Source organism: Crinia signifera, chromosome 2 (genome assembly GCF_055691185.1).
Source record: "Crinia signifera chromosome 2, ASM5569118v1, whole genome shotgun sequence".
In the NCBI taxonomy this organism is placed as follows: Eukaryota; Metazoa; Chordata; class Amphibia; order Anura; family Myobatrachidae; genus Crinia; species Crinia signifera.
Window position 1 is genome coordinate 334,831,227 of NC_139218.1, and position 14,696 is coordinate 334,845,922.

General features: G+C 44.3%; 1 protein-coding gene across 2 annotated transcripts in view; it reads right to left on the reverse strand.

The window, feature by feature from the left end:
* Positions 1-8,415, reverse strand: part of DIP2B (DIP2 acetate--CoA ligase B (putative)) — a 206,896-nt gene extending 198,481 nt beyond the window's left edge. Inside the window, exon 1 of one of the 2 annotated variants that reach the window (XM_083169485.1) lies at positions 8,186-8,415. In XM_083169485.1, the coding sequence (XP_083025611.1) occupies positions 8,186-8,270 (85 nt within the window). In that variant the 5' untranslated portion in view covers positions 8,271-8,415. The remainder of the gene's footprint in view (positions 1-8,185) is intronic. The other variant, XM_083169483.1, reaches the window with a different exon arrangement.
* Between the last annotated feature and the right edge of the window lie 6,281 nt (positions 8,416-14,696).

Here is a 14,696-nt window from a genome sequence, read left to right on the forward strand (position 1 = left end):
CGAGTACATTATAAATTATATCAACAATTATCCAGTGAATTACCAGATTAAATGAGCTGTACTGTATGTTCCAAAATGATAAAATAGTGTGGACCTCGCGATTGCTGCACTTTACCTGCTAACAAATATGGGCAAACTGCAAGGACCCTCTCCCTGTAACACACAAGGAAGGCCGGACTAGTACAGCTATAGGCCAATCTATATATGTGCTCTGGATGTTATATGTTTTTAGTGCAAGTACCTACTGTAGGTATAGACCTGATAAGTACAAGAGGCATTTTGAAGAACCACCTAAAAACTTGCATATTATATAGTTATTCTATGCCGGTCACTGCCAGGGGCCAATAATAAGAACACATACAGTAAGTGAACTTGCTGTAAATACTTAGCCACATCTCTTGGAGGCTTTAAACACATTAGCCGCAGTGTTTACCCCGCAACTAATTTCCTGGAAAAATGCAGGCGGCATGGACAAAAGCTATTCAATTACACCCTTTTTCCTGAGCCTAAAAACCGGGATTCGGGAAAGGAAACCCACTGATTCCAAGCAATGGGGTTCTTTTCCCATATGGTCTATTTTCCAGTAGTCTGTACCTCGCACCTCATGGAGCTTCAAGGTTCAGTCCATCTGTGGGGATTTACGTGGGCTAATGCACCCTAACTGGATTCCCCTCTCTCCGCCATTAGCCATAGGGTGAATATTACAGAGATCTGTTAATGGAAGGACTCAGTGGACAATGGCCAAACAAGATTATACTTATATATATACACACACCAGTGCTCCTTAATGATTTCCCCAGACAAACGCGTACATTTATTATAGACATAGAAATATGGTAAACCATCCACACAGTGGTTTACCAGTTCATAGATATACTATATACTACACTCATCAACGATAGTCACTATTCAATAGGGAGCACTGATACAGACCATTCACATGATGTACATCAGACTCTGATCCTCTAGCTGGCAGTGTAGCAACTGGCTCAACACCACACTCCAAGCCCATCACAAGATGAGATGAGAGTCACTATTCAGCACTCCACATGGGTCCACTGCCTAGCTCAATAAGGGCCTTATTCTAGTTCACTCTGACAAAATCCTTCTTAGATGGACAAAACCATGTGCACTGCAGGTGGGGCAGATGTTACTTGTGCAGGCCCAGGCAGGGAAAAGGAACTGCATGGATTTTCAAAGATAGCGGGTGCTAGAATGAACACTACAGCGTATACACCCTGTATGATATTATTCAGTGCCATCAGGCCCCCTCCGTACATGCAGTCTTTGATGATATCGTCTACTGCATGTACAGAGGACATTGTTAACAACCCACAGGAGTGCGCATCATTAATTATATTGAACATACACACTAGACATTGGCAAGTATTCAATGCCGGTGCGAGCAGCCGGCGAGGGGGTTAAACTGCGAGGATCACAGAAAACCAGTGATCCTCGCAGTTTAACCCCCGCGCCGGCCGCTCGCACTATGCAACGTTCCGGGGTAATCCTCGCAGTCACAGAATTGGCGAGGATTCCCCTAAACTGCGAGAGCCCCGGCTAGTGCAGCAAACTCGCTGTAATTAGCCTCGATTCTCGCAGTTTTTGGAGGCACATACGCCAATTCCCCCTCGCTCAAAAAACGGAGCGAGGGGAAATTTGCGAATGAGGGGGGTCAGTTGAATACTGACAGGGTGAGCGGTGACTGCGAGCAAAAAGTCCTGCTCGCAGTCACCGCTCGCACATGGCATTGAATATATGCCAGTATATCGTTACTGACATTGTTATCGTTCATAATGTTAACAATATATATCCTCCAATGTGTATGGGGCTTGTTGAAATGCCCACTAGTCTGGAACTAGATAATGTCAGACCCAACTTCCACAAAAAAGGAATCTATTAGCTCCAATAACAAGATTAGGGGGAGATCAAAGCTCTTGCAAGTTTTACTAATAAACTGGATAAAAGGACCAGTTATAACATGCCCTAGCCTTAGGAGAAACACAGCATTAGCTGTCTGTCAGCTTAGCTGACTCCCTCTCTCTGTACCTGACTTTTGGACAGATTGAACACACTCCCCCACTCCACCGACTGCTTTGTATTTCCTGTGCAGCACCACGGCTGAGGGTTAATATTCATGAGATCTGTGATTTCTAGACACAACTTCAGCATTTTCTGTGCTGGCCTGATCTCATTACCAACTGCAGGGATAAGCAAGCTGCTGGACAGTGGAATCAATTCTATCCTAACAAGGATAAATTCACATCACATCACACAGAATAAAACGGCCATGTGATAAGGTGACAGGTCGCTTTAAGCCTGCACTGTGTTATGCAAGCCTGTATGTATCTACTATACTCGCCTTGCTAATGCCACTAATGTGCCAACTGCGTCCCAAGAGTCTTCTATGTTTACGACTTTGCTGCTGCAATTAAACTGAGCCAAGAAAACCATTAAAGCCAAAACAAATCTAATTAAGTTTACACAATATTTTTATATGCGTCAAAACAACTAATTTCTCATTAATAATTCTGGTATGGAATGGAAGCTGGTGCCCCAGGTGTTATTATTCAAGAGGAATGGAAACATTTCATCATTCAGAGTTAACAGAAGGCAAACAGGAACGCATGCGGAAACACCCAGAGATTAGAGAAGCGAGTGAAATCAGGGAGGAAGCGATGTCTAGTAACCCGGAATTACACAAGCACAGCATGTTAGCAGTAAGCCCAGGTTAGGATACCAATGGAGGAAATGAAAGAATTCAATGTGAGATGTTCCTCTCTCTCTCTGGTTACAGCACACCAGGTATATTGGATCATAGCTATATAATACATAGCCAGGAGATTGGAGTCATTAAATACACCCTTGTAATTGTGCATAATGTAAAGTCTAATGAACCACAGTCACGTCTGCTATAGCGACATGTCAGACAGAAGATGCCAATGAAAAACAGCAAAACAATGAAAAATAAATCCTTTGTTATTTCAGATAAATCCCCTTTCCTTTGCCCTTACATGTCATTTTTTTTAAATCTGCACAGCATGTGTTAATGACCTATGGATACAGTTATACGTGGATACATAATTACCTGTTGATACATACAATTAACAGCAGATTCTATTTCAGAAAAGTTTCTGTTCTCGGTTTGGTTTTTTAGGCACTGTATTAAATGACTGTATATGTATTAGAAGTTATTTCTGAAGGAAGATGCCTGGATCTACTGTATAAATGAGGTGTACAGCATTCTCTCATTGCATCAGGCAACAAGCTTTGATAGGCAGTTCTATTACAGGTTGAGTATCCCTTATCCAAAATGCTCGGGACCAGGAGAATTTTGGATAACGGATTATTCCGTATTTCGGAATATTTTAATATTTCAATGATGTATTTTGAAGTATCTTGCATTTATGCTGTATAAACACATAATATACACACAAATATATTTTATTACCACATAAAATACACACAAATATATTTTAATTGTTCAAAAAACAAGGTTTCAAAACGGGAAACAAAATGTGTGTACTATCTCAGCACTGAATTTGAATGCCAAGCAATCATTGTCTTGCACATATATAGTGCCAGTTACATATCATGTCCCCAGTGATGCTGTTACAAATGTCCCCAGTGAGTTTTTAGCAAAAAAAATTTTTTTTTTCACTTTCTGGAATGTCCGTATTTCGGAATAATTCGGATAACGGATATTCGGATACGGGATACTCGACCTGTATTGCCATAAGGCTGCACAATCACGACTAGACTGCTCAGATGCAGAGACGACTCTAGTTTCTCGATTCCCATCACAACAGTTACGCAGCCACCATTACACCATGGCAGTATAAGCTTCAGCAAGTAGGATGTTATTGCTTTCATTTCAGATAACATATTTAAGATTCCATCTCATCATGATCTGTACTTATTTTGGGGCAGATGGATTTATGCACTTAACGCTAGTTAACTGGGGATTCAGTATTGAATCCCGGCGGTCGGGATACCGGCGTTCAGAATCCCGACGCCGGAATCCCGACAGCCGAAATGCCGACAAGGGGGGGGACGTGGATCGCCCCCCCCCCCCCCTTGCGGGCTCACTGCGCCTGCCACACAGCGGGCCGGTGCCGCGCTACGCACGGCACACTAATTTATTCTCCCTCCAGGGGTGTCGTGGACACCCACGGAGGGAGAATGTGTCGGTATTTTGGCGGTCGGGATTCCGAACGCCGGGATCCCGACCGCCGGGATTGTAACTGCATCCCGTTAACTGGGGGGGGGGATTACATTTTTTTCACATGTATTAATAGCACACCTAACGTGCGCTAGGGACAGCCCGCCAAGTAACGCTTGGAGGGGCTGTCCCCTGCAATCCCTCCCCCCCCCAGTAATTAGTGGCCGGGGCAATGTATAAACAGCCAGCCGGCTGCTTCACCAGCTCAGGGCTAGCGGTGTCCTATCCCCACTGCAGGGTCAATGCTAGCCCTGCTGCTGGCTCTGGGCTGCGCACGAGATCTCGCGATAAAAGCGAGATCTCACACATGCCCAGAGAGCCGCCCAGGGGGTAGAGAGGGACTTTTTTAAAATGTGCATGCATCTATAATCTATCAACTCCAGAGTTGTCACCAGTGGCCTTGGGCCGAGTCTCTGAATGTCTCTCTGCCATTTCATCCTGGATGTCTTCTCGCCACCTCAAACTCAATATTTCCAAAACGAAATCAATTATATTCCCACCAGCTAAGAACAGTTACCATCCTGAGATCTCCATCACCGTTGACAACTCGACAATCTACCCTATCCCACAAGCTCGACTCCTTCACTCTGAACTGTCCCTTGTTCTCCACATTCAATAGGTCTCCAACTCATCTTACATGCATCGAAAAAACATATCCAAAATATGACCCTATCTCACACAAGACACTACTAAATCTCTTATCCATGCACTCATTATATCCGCATTGATTATTGCAATAGTCTCCTAACTGGTCTTCCCAAGGACAGAATTTTGCCACTGCAATCTATTTTAAATCCTGCTGCTAGGCTGATCTTCCTAGCAGGACGCTCATCGTCTGCTGATCCGCTCTGCCAGTCCCTCCGTTGGTTGCCTGTGTTTTACCGTATTCAATATAAAACCCTTTTACTAGCATATAAAGCTATTAACCATACTGCACCAGCTTATATCTCTTTTCTTATCACAAAATATCTCCCATCTCGGCCACTCCGCTCTGCGTAAGATCGGTATCTCTCTTCTGCACGGATCACCAGTTCCATTCACTATTACAGGACTTTCAACGGGCAGCTCCCATCAGGATGCAGTTAAAATCCCGGCGGTCGGGATCCCGGCGTTCAGAATCCCGACGCCGGAATCCCGACCGCCGAAATGCCGACACTTTCTCCCTCCTGGGGTGTCCACGACACCCCTGGAGGGAGAATAAATTAGTGTGCCGAGCGTAGCGAGGCACCTGGCCCGCTGCGTGGCGAGCGCAGCGAGCCCGCAAGGGGGGGCGATCCACGTCCCCCCCTTGTCGGCATTTCGGCTGTCGGGATTCCGGCGTCGGGATTCTGAACGCCGGGATCCCGACCGCCGGGATTCAATACTGAATCCCTCCCATCCTATGGAATGCCCTTCCATGCACAATAAGACTCTCCACTAGCCTCCAAACTTTCGAGCGTTCCCTGAAAACTCAACTCTTCAGGCAAGCCTATCATATTTAAGTTCCACACCCATAACCCTCTGAGGCATTTATGTATTATATAGCTTTTCTTCTGGACTTGTAAATTGGTGGGACTGCTATGCTATTACTGGTGCCTGTCCTTGTGTTTTCCTCCTATGTCCCTATAGAATGTAAGCTTGCAGCAGGGGTCTCTTACCTCCAAGTCTGTCTATTGTTACCCAGTTTGTTTAATCACTGTCAACAACTGTAAACACAACGGAATCTGCTGCGCTACATAAGAAACTGTAAATAAAAAAAATAAAGAGAGCCATTGGGCATAACGGCTCTCCTTATTGGCTGCTATGGGTGCCCGCTTCTTCTCATTATGAAGGAGAAGCTGGACACGTTATTTAACAAGCGTTAGAGGGATGTTCATACATCTGCCCCACTATTCCTAAACTGCATAAAGGAACAACCAGTGTTGCTTTAGGTTTTATTAATTATATCTTAAAAGAGAAGCGATTTAGCGCACTTGATAAGTCAACTACTACAAAAGATATTGTGCAAGGTTATAAAATGATGTTACTAATGAACTGATAATCTGCATTCTTATGGACAGTGGTTCAGTCCAGATATGTGCCTCAATGGTGCGTAATCCATGAGGTCCACGTTAAGCACCAGTGAACCCCCAATTTATGCTGCTGTGCCAATTTATTCCTGGATTTATTATAAAGTACAGATTAAGACAGGAGCAGTGACCTCATCTACATAACAGGGCATGGACACACAAATCACGGGAAGTCAGTGTGCAGTGCATGTTGTACCACATGCTCCTCTTCCTCCAACGAAATGGTACATTTACTAAAGCTTCTAAAAATGAAAAGTGTTGTTTCCCATAGCAACCAATCAGATTATCTCTATCATTTCTCTATAGCATACTAGAAAATAGATAGAATCGGATTGGTTGTTATGGGCAACATCACCTCGTTTCATTTTTAGAAGCTTTAGTAAATGTACCCCTAAGTAGGTAAACGCATTTAGACATATATGGGGTGTATTATGGGAGCAAGTTGTGGCAAGTGAGCGTCAGACGGACATGTGCATTCAGCCTTGAAGTATATTTGGGCTCTCGTCCCTGCTTTAATGTTTGTCTTACATGTCCAAGGGCCAGATGTATCAAGCTTCAATAAGTGATAAAACAGAGAGTGATAAACAGCCTGGGTTTTTAAAACCATACCCTGTGACATGACAGGTAGGAGCTGATTGGCTGGTTGTTCATCACTCTCCATTTGATCACTTTTTTAAGCTTGATACATCTGGCCCCAAATCAGATCCCCATTAAGTACAAGTTGGGTACACACTTTAGAGATATGCTATCCTGTTGGGTGGATCGGCCTGGATATGTCACTCAGTGTGTATGCGCGCTCTGCTGCTTGCTTCCTCCACAGCGGCTTTAAGTTCATTGTCTCTCTGTCTAGACCAGGGCTGGGCAACACCGGCCCTCCAGATGTTGATGAACTACACATCCCAGGATGCTTTGCATTAGTTTTGCTATGTGGCCATGCTGAAACTGATGCAAGGCATGCTGGGATTTGTTCTTCAACATCTGGAGGGCCGGTGTTGCCCAGCCCTGGTCTAGACACATTAAACCATTTGCTTTGTTACCTACATCACCAGTAACTGCATGTATAATACCAATATGTTCCATTTAAAAGAAAATGTCCACAATATCATTGTTTTAAACATCCAATAATGCAGTTCAGACTACAGTCAGTCTACCACTACCCCAGTACTGTAACAAAGAAAGAGTAATATCCACCACGCACTGTATAGCCTTGGTATATACTACTGTTTCCGCTATTAAGTGCTATAACAACCCCAGGAAACTGCAGCACATTTTGCACGTCACATCTCCTGCCTGGAAGACTGCTCGGATTCTACAGAGCAATAGGCAAAGGGACCCCTCTTTGTTCCACCACCAGATGGAAATCTCACCCACCCTCGATTAATTAACACTTATTGATAGCATGCCAGCACATTCCACCGCTCTGTACCAATGAAGCAGGAAACAATAGCACAACATATACAAACCAGAGTCTTTCTTACAGGCCCCATAGGAACAGAATGCAATATACAGCTGACTGGATACTCTGTGTCAGAGGCTGCGTTATAGATATATAGCAGTACAAAGAACAGAAAGACAATCTCATGCATTTGTATTTTCTACTTAGACCATCACACCCATGGGGTGTGATTGTGTCCTTCCCCAGAAATGCAGGTACAGTATTAGGGATTAGATGGGTGACAGCCCCCAGGTACAATGGTTGCTAGGTGTCAGGCACCCCCAGGTTCCCATCAAATACCATTCATTATGGATCTCCCTGTCAGATCCCATTCCATTCGCAGGGATGATCACAAAGCCTATTTCTTGCATTCTATAATGTAATTCCATGTGATGAGCAGCGAATCACTGTATGGCCCCATTCACTCCAATGCAGCCAGCAGTGTAGCAGGCTGGAGGTGCACAGGAGCCCAGCACTCACCCTCTGACAGCTCCAGTTCCAGCTCCGCCAGCTGCTCTCTCACCTCCTTCGGGAGGACGGACAGATCGAAGCCTCTCTCCGCCATGGAGACGGCCGGGCACAACGCACGAAGCTGGGAAGGTTTGAATCAGCGGAGCTCACTGCATCTCCCTGACTGCGGCCGCCATGCCAGGCCCAGCCTCACGTCACATGACCAGCACTGACTGAGCGAGAGACGTCCCGGCTGCCGCACGAGTACACTGACACCTACTGGAGGCTGGCGGTGCTGCATCCTGGCAGGCGGAGGACTAAAGTGAGGTTATGGTCACACTGGGCCTTATTTGGGTTCATTCTTTCTGACAAAATCCTTCTTAGATGGGCAAAACCATGTGCACTGCAGGTGGGGCAGGTGTTACTTGTGCAGAGAGAATTAGATTTGGGTGGCGTTTTACTTCAAAGTGAGATCTATTTTGCAGTGTAAAAATAAAGCAGTCAGTATTTTCCCTGCACAGAAACAAAATAACTCACCCAAATCTAATTCTCTCTGCACATGTTACATCTGCCCCCCTGCAGTGCACATGGTTTTGTCCATCTAAGAAGGATTTTGTCAGAAAGAATGAACCAAAATAAGGCCCACTGTGTGGAGATAGGAAGTGACTGCCACCTTGTGGTGCGAGTTAGCTCTCAAGTTTCTTGTCCATTATTGTTTGACTCATCCTCTCCAAGTACATCACTAACACAGTTATATTGTATTTTGTTATCATGATATTAGTTTTGCACTATATATTATTATTATTATTATTATTATTATTATTTGACCTAGTGACTCTTTTATCTTCATCCTTTCTTAGTTTTCTGGTATAATTTATTTAAAGCAGAAAGCAGATAATGCAAATTAGGCCCGGATTCAGACCTGTTCGCTGGACTGTTCGGAGCCCAGCGAGCAGGTAAAGAATCAGAATCAGCTTTATTGGCCAGGTATACTTGCGTATACTAGGAATTTGTTTTTGGTTTGCTGTGCAACAGCCAGGGTGGGAACAAGTAAACAGTATACAGTATAAACAATATAAACAGGTGGGGGAACATGTACAGTCATACAGAAAGTTATTCCGAGGGGACACTGTGTTAGATTATGCGCAAAGGGTTATGGTGCGACTAGATAGTGAGGTGTTCATGAGTTCACGTGTCAACAGGTGAACCACTTGAGGGAAGAAACTTTTTAGGCTTCTGGTGGACATGGTGGGAATAGCCCTGTAGCATCTGCCTGATGGTAGCAGGTTAAACAAGCCATGGCCAGGATGTAGTTGGTCCTTGACTATCTTTGTTGCCCGCTTTTTTGCTCTGGACAGGTACAGGTCCTGGACAGAGGGAAGGTCTGTCCTGATTATCTTCTTCGCAGTTCTGAATACAATTTGGAGTCTGCATTTGTCTATCTCACTGGCGGAGCCGTACCAGACCAGTATTGAGGAGCACAGTACAGACTCCAAGAGGAGCAGAAGCTTCTGTGGGATGTTGAACTTCCTCAGTTGCCTAAGGAAGAGTAGCCTCTGCTCCGCTTTTCCTACAATAGTATCAGGTTTGGGCCCCCATTTAAGGTCCTGGGGGATTGCGGTTCCTAGGAACTTGAAGGAGACACCACACTGTCAGCAATTGTTAGCGGAGGAACACCAACAGCCTTCTTCCTAAAGTTCACTACCATCTCAACAGTTTTGAGTGGGTTGAGCTCTAGATGGTTGCTGTCCAATCGGTCCACTTCATGTCTGTAGGCCGATTTGTCCCTGTCCTTGATAAGGCCAATGATGGTAGTGTCATCAGTGAATTTGATTATCTTTACTGATTGCGCCTCTGAGGTGCAGTCGTTGGTGTACAGGGAGAAGAGCAGGGGTGTACAGGAGTACACAGCCCTGGGGGGCTCCTGTGCTGATGGACTGCACTTGGGAGGTGAATTTTCCCGCTTTCACAACTTGTTTTCTATCAGTCAGAAAGTCCATAATCCAAGAACACGTAGCTTTAGGGACTCCTAGGTGGAGTAGTTTGGGGTGGAAGATGTTGGGGATGATTGTGTTGAAAGTCGAACTGAAGTCAACAAACAGGACCCTTGCATAGGTACCAGGCATATCCAGGTGCTGAAGAATGTAGTGCAGGCCCAGGTTGACTGCATCCTCAATGCATTGATTTGATTGGAAGGCAAACTGGAGGGGGTCACAGCTTTCAGGTGGTTCAGTACCAGGCGCTTGAATGTTTTCATGATCATAGACGTCAGAGCTATCGGCCAACAGTCATTCAAACTTGTAATAGTGGATTTCTTGGGGACCAGAACAATAGTAGAACTTTTGAGGCAGGAGGGAACCTAACTACAGTGATTTGTTGAAGATCCTGGTTAATATGGGGGCAAGTTGACCCACGCATACTCTCAGGGAAGATTGTGATACCCCATCAGGACCTGGTGCTTTCCTTGGCTTGGCCCGCTTGAACATCTCCTCCACCTCTACTTGGGTGACCTGGAGTGACTGGAGTTGGCTGTCGACATTTGGGGCAGCACAGAGGGTATGGTTTAGTTCACAGTGGACTACTTTTTCAAACCTGCAATAGAAGTTGTTCAGCTCATCAGCTAGGTCTTGGTACATGTCGGTGGGTTTGGGTGTTTTCTTGTAGCTGGTTATAGCTTGTATTCCTTTCCACATATATACAGGGTCATTAGTGGACAGGTCATTTGTCAGCTTGTCAGAGAATGCTTTTTTGCTAGCCTGATTATTTTTTTTTTTTAGGGAGTTCCTTTGTGTTCGGTTGCATTGTACTCTGTCACCACTGCTGTAGGCCTCCTCTTTGGCTCGGCAGAGTTGTCTGAGCTGGGCGTTGAACCAAGGCTTGTTGTTGTTGAAGATGTGGTAGGTCTTGGTGAGTATACACATGTCCTCACAGTAGCTTATGTAGGATGTGATGGTGTCAGTCAGGTCATTTAGGTCAGTTGCCGAGGCTTTAAAGACCCTCCAGTCTGTGCAGTTGAGGCAGGACAGGAGTTTCAGCTTAGCCGTGTTAGTCCATTTCTTAACTGTCTTGACGACAGGCTTAGCCGCTCTCAACTTTTGTGTATAGGTAGGGAGTAGGTGGACGAGCCAGTGGTCAGATAGTCCGAATGCAGCACGGGGGATTGACTGGAAGGCAAACTTAAGGGTGGTGTAGCAGTGGTCAAGGGTACGCCCTTCACTGGTGGGGAACGTGACTTGTTGTTTGAACTTGGGTAGCTCCTGGCTTAGGTTAGTTCCATTGAAGTCACCCAGCACTATGAACAGAGAGTCTGGGTGTTTTTGCTCCATGTCAGATATGCTGGTGGCCATGTGGTGCAGGGCTTCCTTTGTGCAGGCAAGGGGCAGGATGTACACTCCCACTAGGACAATTGAGGTAAATACCCAGGAGGAATAGAAGGGTTTGCAGTTGATACATAGCATCTCCAGGTCAGGGACACCCCTCTGAGTTCCCAACCCCCGCCCCTGTGCACAGCTGCGAACAGGGGGGAAATTACTCACCATTACTCGGTGCTGCGCAGGCTGCATTGAGAAGGAGGCCATTGATGTTGTCAGCAGCCTCCCTCCAAACAGCTGGGGAACACCTGCATTTTTAGAGCACTCCCAGAAAATGCTGCATCACCGCCCTCAAACACCCTAAGCTTACCTTGAAATAGAACCCTGTGTGTCAAAACACATTAGGCTACTAAAAGCTGAATACTAGAAGCTATCAATATTTCCCACATAAAGTTACTTTTGGTGAGCAATACCCAGGTTTCCATCATCTCCCAGGGCAGCATATAGGTGTATATTTACATCTATTGGGGTATATTCAATGTTGGGGCAGCTGATGGCGAGCTATACAGCGAGCAGCACCATTAGCCCAACATCAGTATTCAACAATCCCCCCTCACTCGCCATTTCCACCTCGCCTGCTCCCTGAGGCAAAGTGGAAACAGCGTGTGTGGCAGTAAAAATGGCCAGGCTCGCCACTATATGCATCAAACTCCCTACATTTGCGGCAAACCTCACTGTTACGGGGAATCCTCGCCGCCCTCTGATGGTGAGGATTTCCCAGGAACATAAAACACGGCAAGCGGCCGACAAAGGAGCTGAACAGCGAGGATGGCTTTTCCTCGCTAAAAAAAAAGCCTCACTGTCCAAACCTCCCTTGCCACCGCTCCTCGAGGGCATTGAATAACGCCCTATGTGGTGTGGTTCTCAGCCTCATACCCATTTTCTTTAATTCTTTGAATCTTTGGATTGTCTGTGTTTTTTTATAAATAAAAATTGTTTGTATTTTATGATCGCTTATATGACGCCCTATAATTGATGGAGTACATTCACCATAAGAAGACAAAAAGTTTAAAGAAACCTTTATACAAGGATATACTGTATGTAAGCATTCAAGTGAGCATGTACAGTCAGGTCCATAAATATTGGAACATCGACACAATTCTCATATTTTGGGCTCTACACAACACGATAATGGGTTTGAAATGAACCAAATGATGTGATTTAGATGCAGACTTTCATCATTAATTTGTGGGTATTTACATCCAAATCAGGTGAACGGTGTAGGAAATACAACGGTTTCTATATGTGACTCCCAAAAGTAATGGGACAAACTAAACAATCCTAAATCAAACTTTCACTTTAAAATACTTTGTTGCAAGTCCTTTGCAGTCATCTACAGCCTGAAGTCTGGAAACCATAGACGCTGGGTTTCATCCCTGGTGATGCTCGGCCAGGCCTCTACTGCAAATGTCTTCAGTTCCGGCTTATTCTTGGGGCATTTTCCCTTCAGTTTTGTCTTCATCAAGTGAAATGCATGCTCAATCGGATTCAGGTCAGGTGATTGACTTGGCCATTGTATAACATTCCACTTATTTACCTTAAAAAACTCTTTGGTTGCTTTTGCAGTATGCTGCGGGTCATTGTCCATCTGCACTGTGAAGCGCAGTCCAATGAGTTCTGAAGCATTTCTGAATATGAGCAGATATTGCCCAAAACACTTCAGAATTCATCCTGCTGCTTTTGTCAGCAGTCACATTATCAATAAATACAAGGGAATCAGTTCCATTGGCAGCCATACATGCCCACACCATGATGCTACCACCACCATGCTTCACTGATGAGGTGGTATGTTTTGGATTATGAGCAGTTCCTTTTCTTGTCCATACTCTTCTCCTCCCATCACTCTGGTACATGTTGATCTTTGTCTCATCTGTCCATAGGATGTTGTTCCAGAACTGTAAAGGCTTTTTTAGAAGTTGTTTGTCAAACTCTAATCTTGTGTTCCTGTTTTTTAGGCTCCCCAATGGTTTACATCTTGTGGTGAACCCTCTATAATCACTCTTGTAAAGTCTTCTCTTGATTGTTAGCTTTGACACAGATACACCTACCTCGTGGAGAGTGTTCTTAATCTGGCCAACTGTTGTGAAGGGTTTCTCTTCACCAGTTATTCTTCTGTTATACACCACAGTTGTTTTCCGTGGTCTTCCGTGGTATATATACTTGTGTATATTCTTATACCACCGGGCTATATATATATATATATATATATATATATATATATATATATATAGGATTAGTAGGACGGTCAGGCACTCCAAATAACAGATAGCTTGCTTCAGTCGGTGCCTCCACAATAAAGTACCATACAGAGACGGGGAGGTGCGGCACTCACGACTTATTCTTTATCAAAGAAGATGCAGGGAGTCAATGTAAACAACGTTTCAAATTTTATAATTTTTCGTCAGGTCTAAAAAAATTATAAAAATTATAAAATTTGAAACGTTGTTTACATTGGCTCCCTGCATCTTCTTTGATAAAGAATAAGTCGTGAGTGCCGCACCTCCCCGTCTCTGTATGATACTTTATTGTGGAGGCACCGACTGAAGCAAGCTATCTGTTATTTGGAGTGCCTGACCGTCCTACTAATCCTATATATATATATATATATATATATATATATATATATATATATATATATATATATATATATAGCCCGTGGTATAAGAATATACACAAGCAGCGGCACTCGCCGCTTGAATACACCTATTTAAAAAAAAACATTGAGTGCCGCTGCTTGTGTATATTCTTATACCACCGGGCTATCCATTGTATCCTGAGGGCACCTGGGAAGCTGTACTACTGAGTTGGAGTGCCAAGCCGCAACACTACTTTTATATATATATATATATATATATATATATATATATATATATATATATATATATATATATACAGTTGTGCTCATAAATTGACATACCCTAGCAGAATTTGTGATTTTCTGGCCATTTGTCAGAGAATATGAATGATAACTTCACGAACTTTCACTCATGGTTAGTGGTTGGGTGAAGCCATTTATTGTCAAACAACTGTGTTTACTCTTTTTAAATCATAATGATAACAGAAACTACCAAAATGACCCTGATCAAAAGTTTACATACCCCAGTTCTTAATACCATGTATCGCCCCCTTTAACATCAATGACAGCTTGAAGTCTTTTGTGGTAGTTGTGG